This window comes from Dendrobium catenatum, unplaced genomic scaffold (assembly GCF_001605985.2).
Source record: "Dendrobium catenatum unplaced genomic scaffold, ASM160598v2 fragScaff_scaffold_716, whole genome shotgun sequence".
Taxonomy (NCBI): Eukaryota; Viridiplantae; Streptophyta; class Magnoliopsida; order Asparagales; family Orchidaceae; genus Dendrobium; species Dendrobium catenatum.
Genome location: NW_021319178.1, coordinates 14,205,571 through 14,214,684, shown reverse-complemented (window position 1 = coordinate 14,214,684; position 9,114 = coordinate 14,205,571). Strand labels below are relative to the sequence as shown.

At 31.6% G+C, this 9,114-nt stretch overlaps 2 protein-coding genes across 4 annotated transcripts in view; both read right to left on the bottom strand.

The window, feature by feature from the left end:
• Nucleotides 1–915: 915 nt before the first annotated feature.
• Nucleotides 916–4,848, bottom strand: LOC110092235 (40S ribosomal protein S8). The gene is made up of 5 exons (XM_020816696.2): nucleotides 4,713–4,848; nucleotides 4,552–4,624; nucleotides 4,043–4,379; nucleotides 1,669–1,847; nucleotides 916–1,335 (listed from the first exon to the last, which is right to left on the bottom strand). The coding sequence occupies exons 1-5, from the start codon at nucleotides 4,714–4,716 to the stop codon at nucleotides 1,245–1,247; spliced, it is 684 nt and encodes a 227-aa protein (XP_020672355.1). The 5' UTR covers nucleotides 4,717–4,848; the 3' UTR covers nucleotides 916–1,244.
• Nucleotides 4,849–6,699: 1,851 nt separating this feature from the next.
• The window catches only part of LOC110092239 (signal peptide peptidase-like 2), a 28,845-nt gene continuing 26,430 nt past the window's right edge, over nucleotides 6,700–9,114 (bottom strand). For all 3 annotated transcript variants that reach the window (XM_028696109.1, XM_020816699.2, XM_028696110.1), the window contains 3 exons: nucleotides 8,212–8,282; nucleotides 7,189–7,272; nucleotides 6,700–7,074 (listed from right to left, as the gene is read on the bottom strand). In XM_028696109.1, coding sequence (XP_028551942.1) covers nucleotides 6,977–7,074; nucleotides 7,189–7,272; nucleotides 8,212–8,282 — 253 coding nt within the window. In that variant the 3' untranslated portion in view covers nucleotides 6,700–6,976. The remainder of the gene's footprint in view (nucleotides 7,075–7,188; nucleotides 7,273–8,211; nucleotides 8,283–9,114) is intronic.

Below are 9,114 nucleotides of genomic sequence, written 5' to 3'. Positions count from 1 at the left end.
TCAATACCATTCTAAACTCTCATAATCTGTCATACTATGAAAATCTTAAAAGAGTAAGTAAAGTGTGTAATGTTAAAACCCCCATAATGTGTATTGCATTAACATGTCGTAGCTACGTGTACATGTGTAATTTCCTCACTTCTTTGTTGCTGAGGGCTTCATAAATTTTGGTAGGCATGTCGTCGATGCCGATAGCTCAAAGGCTAAGGGCTTTGATGATTCAACCTAGAAAATCGCATAAGAGCTCGTAATAATATATTAATTGGTCCAAAAAAGGTGGAGCTCAGAGTTGAGAGCATTCATGGTGCCCAATAGACATTATGAAGATATTAAGGATTTAATTGGTTAATTTTTATTTTCTTTAATTATTTTGTGTTATGGATATAAATAATAAAATTTAGTTATAACTATATTAAAATTTTCTAATTTTTCTAAAATTTAGTTATAACTATATTAAAATTTTATATGTTATGTCCTAACTTGCCCTAAAATATTTATATATTTCTTCACATTTAATTATAATATTCTCTTTCATGTTTTTCATGACATTTTAATTACACATTTTTTTCATTATTTTTCTTGCTTAATTTTTTTTAAAGAACTTTTCGTAATATATAGATATATAATATTATTTTTTTAATATTTAATTATTTTTGTGTTGTATTTGCCCCCCTCAAAATTGAAGCTGGTTCCACCCCTGTTGCAAGCACTCTTTGAGGGAGAAATTAAAAATTTTATCATAATCATTATAAATTAAATAAAAAATTTAAAAGTTATATCATAATTAAATTATAATCAAAATATTTCATAACTGTTTATTACAAAATCATTAGCAACAACAAATTCATATTTATATTTGCAGCCTCATCCAATGAACAATGCAAATATGCAACATTACAAAAAGGCACAGGTTAATTAATAAAATAACAAAACCAACCTCATAAAGAAATCAACAAAGTAAACTTGGTTCGTTTGTTCTGTTCTACAAAAAGTTGAAAAATAAAACATCTTAGGGAATAAATAAACAAAAAAGTTGACAGATTAAAGCTTCGTTTGGGACGGCTTTCTTCTTGCTTTTAAAAATAGCTTCTTAGTATAAAAATTTCTTGAATTTGAAACCTTTGTAATATGAAAGACAATTTAAAAAACAGTTCAAAAGCTGTCCCAAACGAATTCTGTGAAAAAATAATATTTCAGATGCTGCAGGAAGCACAAAGTAGCATAAGAAAAGGTTAGCCAAGTCACTAAGCAGCTCCAGCACCAGCAGCACCCTTGCCTTTCTTCCTCTGGATTTTCTTCAAGTAGAACTCCAGTTCCTTGCCTTCAAGTATGTAACTGTTGCAAGGAGGAAGCAGAATATGATAGCTGCATGATACTATCATGGGAGATTTACATACATACCACTCTATACTGTTCTATTTACATATTTAACACTTAAAACTTTAATATTACAGACATACAACCTATACTTTATTTTCATATCAAATATCAATGGTAGAAATGAAATAATGAGTGGCATATTTGATATAAAAATAATATAAGATGGTATGTATATAATATTAAAAAATCGGGTGTTAGATATGTAAACAAGATGATATAAAGTGGTATGTATGTATGTAAATTTCTCTATTATGAAACACAATGTTTGTTTCGTTGTATGTTACTTACCCGTCGGCTCGGCCACATTGGCCGGGGCGCGACGAGATGCTGGCAAGTAGACGTCCACCGCCGAACTGCTCCTCCAGGTGTGGGTCGAGAGTGCGGCCTTGTTGCCGCTTCTCCAGCTTCCTTTCGACATGGCCGCTCTTTTTTGCCTCTTCTGGGGCGGTGGCTTCACCCTCTTGAGCCTATGGCAAATAAACGATTAGGCAAAGGTGAAAGGACAATATGAAGAGTTATCATCACATGAAGTTTTATGTCAAAGGCTTAGTGATATTCAAATTTGGACCTAACATGTTGTTAAGTTGTGGGATGTTTTTTATATTAATATGAAAAAATGCGCTAAGTAAATTTAATCATGAGTCAATCATCACAACAAGCCATAGTCTAATAGCATGTAATAAAGGTCTTCAGCTGAGACGTTTAACAAAAATATCACACAATAAAGAAGAGATAAGGCTTCAATTGGGACGGCAAAGAAAGTAAGAAAGCCATCCTTATAAATGCCATGCTTAGGCAACATTATAATTAGGGCTGCAAATGAACCAAGCATTCGATAAACTACTTACGGCTCCGCTCGATAAAATCTTGTTCAAGTTCGTTTGATTAACTAATTGAAATAGCTTAAATATTTTTATAAATATTTAATTGTTAAATGAACAAGATTGAACAACCCGTTCCTCGATTTATTTATGATCATGAACAATATTATTTAAAACTAATGAACAAACTCATTGAGAAGCTCAATTAAGGCCTGTTACAATACATGATATAAAGCTTGATCTATAATTGAGTTAAAATCCAATGTAAAATTAGAACTAAGCAATCTACTGAAGCTCATATAAAATTTAAATGATATTACTGAATATGTGTAATTGAATCACCTGATTTAAACAAATTGAATTGTCTTTGCATTTTGTCTTTTATTTTGAATTTAACTTAGTCATTTATAAAGTTTAATTCATTATAAAGTTCGATTTTCATCATTTGTTAATTTATAAAGCTTGATTCGTGAACAAGCCCATTTATACAAGTTAAATTCATTTAAACTTTAAAGTTTGAATTTCGTCATTTATGAATTTTATCCATGCTACACGATATGTAAAGTTTGAACTTCTTTTCCTCGTGCATCTATTTGAATGAATATGATTTATTCTTAGAGAAAAATATGACTATATCCCAGCCATTAGCTAGACTGGTTGAATAGAATCCAAAATGCAAACAGTTAAAAGGTTCAGATATTATATTCAACAATAGCTAGACTTGTTGAATAGAATCCAAATCACAGATGACCAAACCCAAATTGCCAAGAGTAAAAATAGGGCTGTTAATGAATTGTGTCAAACATGAGCTGAGTTTTAAAATTTTGTGAAATATTCTTTTTGAATTTCAACATTTACATGTTATAGCATCGAATGTTGAAGAAATAAAAAATATGAATAAAGATTGCTTCATAGAAATAGTTGAAAGGACCCCCAAATCAACATTTGCGTGTTTACTTGATTTCACAAAGCCAGCAAAAGAACAGAAAGATTGTTTTCAAAATACAAAGCATTGTTCATCTGACATTTAGTTTTAATATACAAAATGGTAGAAGCAACATGAAATCAAATTATATGATCCAACTTACTAACAACCTAAAGATGAACAGATTAATACAATTTAATCACTAAAAAACAACACAAACCCCAGATTCTCTTTAAAACAGACCATTCTCTTCATGTATAAAGCCCAATTTGACCAGGAAACCCGTCCATTCAAAAAAATTAAACATGAAATTCAAGCCTCCAGCTCTGTGAGGTAGGCTGATTGAGGCAGATTTTAATTAATCTAATCAATGAAACTTTTCCACCTGTGGAACATAAGAATGTATAGGCACTTTTTTCCAGACTATAAACTCAACCCCACTATTTTATAATCAGCAATTGATATTCACATACAAAAGATAAAACTTTGGGATTTCAACCTATGTAAATATTTCTTATGCCACCAAAATAATCTTGAAATTTCAACAAAAAAGTTTAAATATAACATAAAGAAAGCTAGCCAACCCGAATGGATGGAACTATCTAAATCATTTTACCTTCAAATAATACTTTTTTCAGTGAAATTTGGCACACAAATCTGAAAGAAAATTTAAGAACAAAAACAATGAGAATAAGCATTGCTGCACTTGCCTAAGAAATCCACATTTGAAGAGCGTGTGATACAATTTTGGTCGGCTGAATTTTTGTTGGTAAACCTCACAAATGCTTAAGTGGTTTCAACTCAAATGTAGATTTCTAGGGTTTATATCATTTATGAAAGAAAAAAAAATCTAGGGAAAGTATAGCAGCATTATGAAAACAACAGAGCACTAAAAGCAGTGCGAAAAAGAATATACCTCAGAAGTATCCTTCTTAGATGCAGAAGCGGCCTTCTTCTTCCTACCAAGCTCAACACCATAGTGCTGAAGATACCATTGCTTAAAAGGGGCAGCATCAACCTGCACTATAGCACTCTTCACAAGAGTCTGCGTCCTCACAAGCTCATTATTCGAAGCATTATAGACCACATCGAGGATTCTAGTCTTGCGGGTCACAGCCTCGCTTCCCCAAGAATAGTTTCCTGTATCTAAACGAAGAGCCCTCCACTTCACATTACCTCCGCGTACTCGAACCCTCCTCACCGTCTTGTTGCTTGAAAGCTTAGTATTCGCCGGCTGCCGGCCCAGCTCGTACCTTTCATCGATTTAGACGAAAAAAAAAACTTTAGAGCGAGATCTATAAGAAACAGAAGCGTAATTCATATAATTTAACTTAAAGAAAAAAATGCAACTAAATTCTGTTGAAACAAACATCTAGAAATCCTCCAAAACCAAGCGATCAAATAGGTTTTAATAAAAATGCTTACTTCCTCTTCTTTCTCCACGCCTTCTTCTTGCCTCCAGTGGCGCGCTTCTTGTGCAAGGAATCTCTGGAGATACCTGGTAGTACAAAGAAGAAGACACCATGAAAGGAGATCCTTGTTCAGTGATTGAAACTTTTCAAGGAAAAGGCCGATAGTGTGCTTACCCATTGCGGCAGATAAGCGAAGATTGCCTCTCGCCCTCTCGCGCCTCAGCCGCCGCCTCGCCTTACTCACCCGCTTTAACTCCAGGAAGATGGAAACCCTAACTGTATTTAAAACCGCGGGTTTTGAGCAGGTTGCCAATCGGTCTTCTCTTGACCCGATTAGACCCGAAATCCAATACAGTTAGAGGGAACTAGATAACTTGGAGAATACAAGCAATTTAGGTAGTTGGAAAGCCCCCTCTCATCCAAAGGAAAAATTATTCTGTGTGGGCACTGGACGATATCCGGAGATCAATTATAACTCATCATGCCTTTTTTTTGCTTGGTACCAGTGCTCGAGTTTGCTGTTTATAGGGTGACATGACTCGTTCTGATTGGTCTATAGATCGTCCGATGTCCGCACAGAATAATTTTTCCATCCAAAGAGGCTGAATGATTTATACATGATGAAGAGTTACGGATCGACGAGAACGAAGAATGACCAATTAACATCTCAAGTGGTAGTTAGAGCTCTTAAATTCTTTATGATCTAAATATTTCCACTTTGTATTGGATTTATTTAAAATATATTTAGATATCTCATATGAGTAGAATTAAAGCTTATTTATAAATTTTAGGAGGGATTTTTTGAATTTTATTATTGAAATTATCCATAAGTACATTGGATGGGATGGTTTAGGCCATGCCCTCCTATTGAAAATTATTTCACCTTATAATTGATTATCAATATTATTATAAATCATATTTTATCTCATGTTTTATAATTATATTATTAAGTTTATTATTTGCATATTAATCATACTTAAATTATATTAATTAAGGATAGTTAGCTCATATTTTATACACTTTTAAACTATTTAGATTTTTTATATGTTTATGACATCTTATTAACTCATTTATGTTTCTACAAAAAAAAAAAAAAATTGGAGCTTATTTAGTATACTTAAAAATTTTTATGTTAAAAATAGTAGTATTGAATAAATCGCATTATAAGGGATGAATTTATTTTAATTCCTATTCCATTGTATTCGTTGGATTATTTATATACAATTTCATATATTATATGACCTAATTATGAATATAAATTAATTATTAGGATTTTTTAAATATTATTATTTCTTATTTAGTTGATGTTGAAATGCTATTTGAATATAGCCATTGGAGATTTGATCATTTGATTGTAAATTCTATTATATCCAAAAGAGTAAATTATAAATGGTCATCACTCCAATCTATTGAGATTAAAATTTCATTTGAGACAATTTTTTTTATTGCTTTTTAAAATAATTTTTTAATACAAAAATTTGAACTAAAAATTTTTATACAGGAAAGTTGTCCCAAACAAAACCTAAGATTTTACTTGGGCCAACTTTTATTCATGATTTTTTCACTGCTTCAGAAAAATTTTATATTAAAAATTGCTTTAATAAACAATAAAAAATTATCTCAAACTAACTTTTGATCACTATTTTTTCACTGCTTTCAAAAAATTTTTGTACTAAAAATTTTAATGTATAAAATGATAAAAAAAAATTATCACAAATAAAACATAAAATTAAATGAAATATCTCAAAATCATGCAATCTTATATTGTTACGTTTATTTTGTAGTTATCTTAAATCATTTGTATTAATTAATGCATGTAGCCACAATGAAGGTAAGGACATGCTTACCCTTAAAAGGCAAGCACATCATCAAATTTTGCTTTTTATAAATAAAAAATATTCTTTCATAGATGCATTTTAATATAATTTAAACACTCATAGAAAACTTAAATATCAAATATGCCACTCATATATTTCATTCCTACCACCCTATAAACTTTAATATTGCATCCCTTGCACTCATCTTTGATCTATGGGTGACAGACATAAAATATTAAAATTTTAATTGTTAGATATGTAAATAGCATGAAATAAAGTGGTATGTATGTAAATCCCCCAAAAAACAAATAAATGACAGGATAATCAACTGATTACCAAAAACATAATGAAACAGGATAGTTCATTAATGTTAAATTCAATACAATATTACAGATGATAATATGTTTAACTTTACATTTACAGAGGTATAAAATTGTTACTTAATATCAGTTCAATTTGTATACATGATGAGGGAGATGGTTTAATCAGGTTTTTGCCTTCACAGCACCCCAAATCATCATCACAGAAATATCATAAATCTGGAATGATGAGAAAGAATGAACTAGAATTGCAAACCTTGAATAATAAGATCTCTCTCTCTCTCTCTCTCTCTCTCTCAGATCAGACATCTGTGACAATTCTATCTCTTGACTGACTGTTCCCATAGTTCCACAGATCACTCAGTTCTCCTCTTATCCAACCCAAGATAACAATAAGTCCTGATCAGAGAAACATTCAAGATATCAATCAATTTAATGATATTTAGTTCAAGAGAAGAGGCAATTATGAGTGTAAAAAGATTAGAAAACTGGAATTTAATGGTGTGAAATTACCTAATGTACAAGGAACAAGATAGAGCAGAGCAGGTTGGCCATGGCCGTCCATAAGATACAAAGCAATGTAGGTTAGCAATAGACCTGCATTGGAAAAACAAATCAGCTTTTGTACAGAATATTCTGATAGGAAATAAGCGTCCACAAGCAGAAAAACTGCTGTTTTCAGGAGAAAACAGCCACCACACAACAGCAATATTAAGGAAAAATAGTAGAAACTGGAAAAAATATGAGAGAAAATAGTAGATTTCACTAAATGAAGAAGAAGAACAGCACACGATACAAGTTTCTTCAATTCGAGAGGAAGAAACAACTCTCCAAATCTCTAGCCAAGCCTAGTGCCCACAAGAACAAATCTGGTATCTCAAATTCAAGATAACCCTAACCATAACAAGACAAAACTAATTAAGGCAAAAGGACAAAAGTTTAATCCCTAAACAGCCCCTAATTTGAATTTTCCCTCCAATATAGTGCTTAATTAAAGTGTGGGACCCATCTGTTTAGCCGCCCCCTCTCCCCCTTGATTCTACCCCCCTTGGCCCCTCCTCTTGTAGGCCAAAACTGGTCCCTAGGGACCGGTTTAATATGTTCAGCCGGCCCAAGGTGGGCCGGCCTAACATATTCAAATTTAAAATCAATGTGTATAATCAAATGGTTAGATATTTCTATTAACCAACCAACATAGGTGTATTAAAATTGCATCATAAATAATGACAATTTGGGAATTATAATAATTACAATAAGAATTATTGATAAAACTGAACGCAGCGCCATCAGGTCCTGATTCCAGAAAAGAAAACTGAAGACTGAGATTTTTTTATATTCAGAAAGAAGAAATGGTTGATTATGTCAAAATGATCTTGCATAGTACTGTGCACTACTAAACATGCCAACATTGTAGAGGTAAAGATGGAATAGAACCCAAGTTTGGATATATCAAGCTAAATAGTTATCCACAGATTTAAAAAAAAAAAAACTTTGTAGCTAACGTCAAAGACATAAATGCAATCATGAGAAACCCACCAAATGCGTATCCAAGTGTTAGCCAAAGAAAGTAACCATTAGCGATTCCCTTCCTGTTTGCTCTGTCATACCTGCACAAATTCGATAATACATAAGAATTATGTGAAATTGTGAATGATCAAAAGAGCATTTGGTTAAATAGTTTGAAATAAATTAAAATTCAATTCGTTTGCACCCCTAGACACACCTAAGGAGCCCCAAATGATCTGTAAAACATATCTAAAATCTCCTTATTTATAGAAATATAGATGAGATTAAAATCAAATCTATCCTAAAATCATCTAAAAGGATTAAAAAAAATTAACAAATATATATAATCATAATTTAGAATAAAACAACTAAAATAATCCTAAATTGTATGTTTTACATGGCACCAATGATTCCACAAGAAAATTTAACCATCCAACATAAAGTGTGTGTGCGCGTGCGGGGGAGCGTATATGCGCGCCCGTGTGTGAAAATGATCAAAATAAGTAATTGCCTTAGAATAAGATGATAGAACTTTGGAGTCTAGAAGTATAAATTAGATTTCTTTAATTGAGTGAAGTCATAGGTGGAACAAAATGGTCCATAAATGCAGAAGTTTAGAATCTAGAAATAAATCATATATTAGTAAGGAGACTTGAAGGTGAAGTGAAAGGTGAGAAGGGCTCTAAAAAAAGAAATCTGCTTTTAAGAGTGACAAAGGATAAGAATTAAGAAAGCCAGACGCCTTGCAAAGAAAGTAACAGGCAAAGCAAAGCAATAACTTCTGATAATTCATATAACATGCTAGAAATTAAGAAGAAAGAAGAAAAATTATATAAGACAAGAAAGATCTAGACATTAGATACATTTGAAACAAATATATATATATATATAAAAAAAACTTCTTTAAATATGAAGTCATAAAAAAAAGAAAAT

Bases quoted from the DNA above. Each gene is read 5' to 3' on its own strand.
- LOC110092235 (XM_020816696.2), bottom strand. The intron at 4,380-4,551 runs GTAAGCATTTTT...AATCGATGAAAG, and splicing joins GCGTGGAGAAAGAAGAGGAA to GTACGAGCTGGGCCGGCAGC. The intron at 1,336-1,668 runs GTAAGTAACATA...TCCTTGCAACAG, and splicing joins CAATGTGGCCGAGCCGACGG to TTACATACTTGAAGGCAAGG.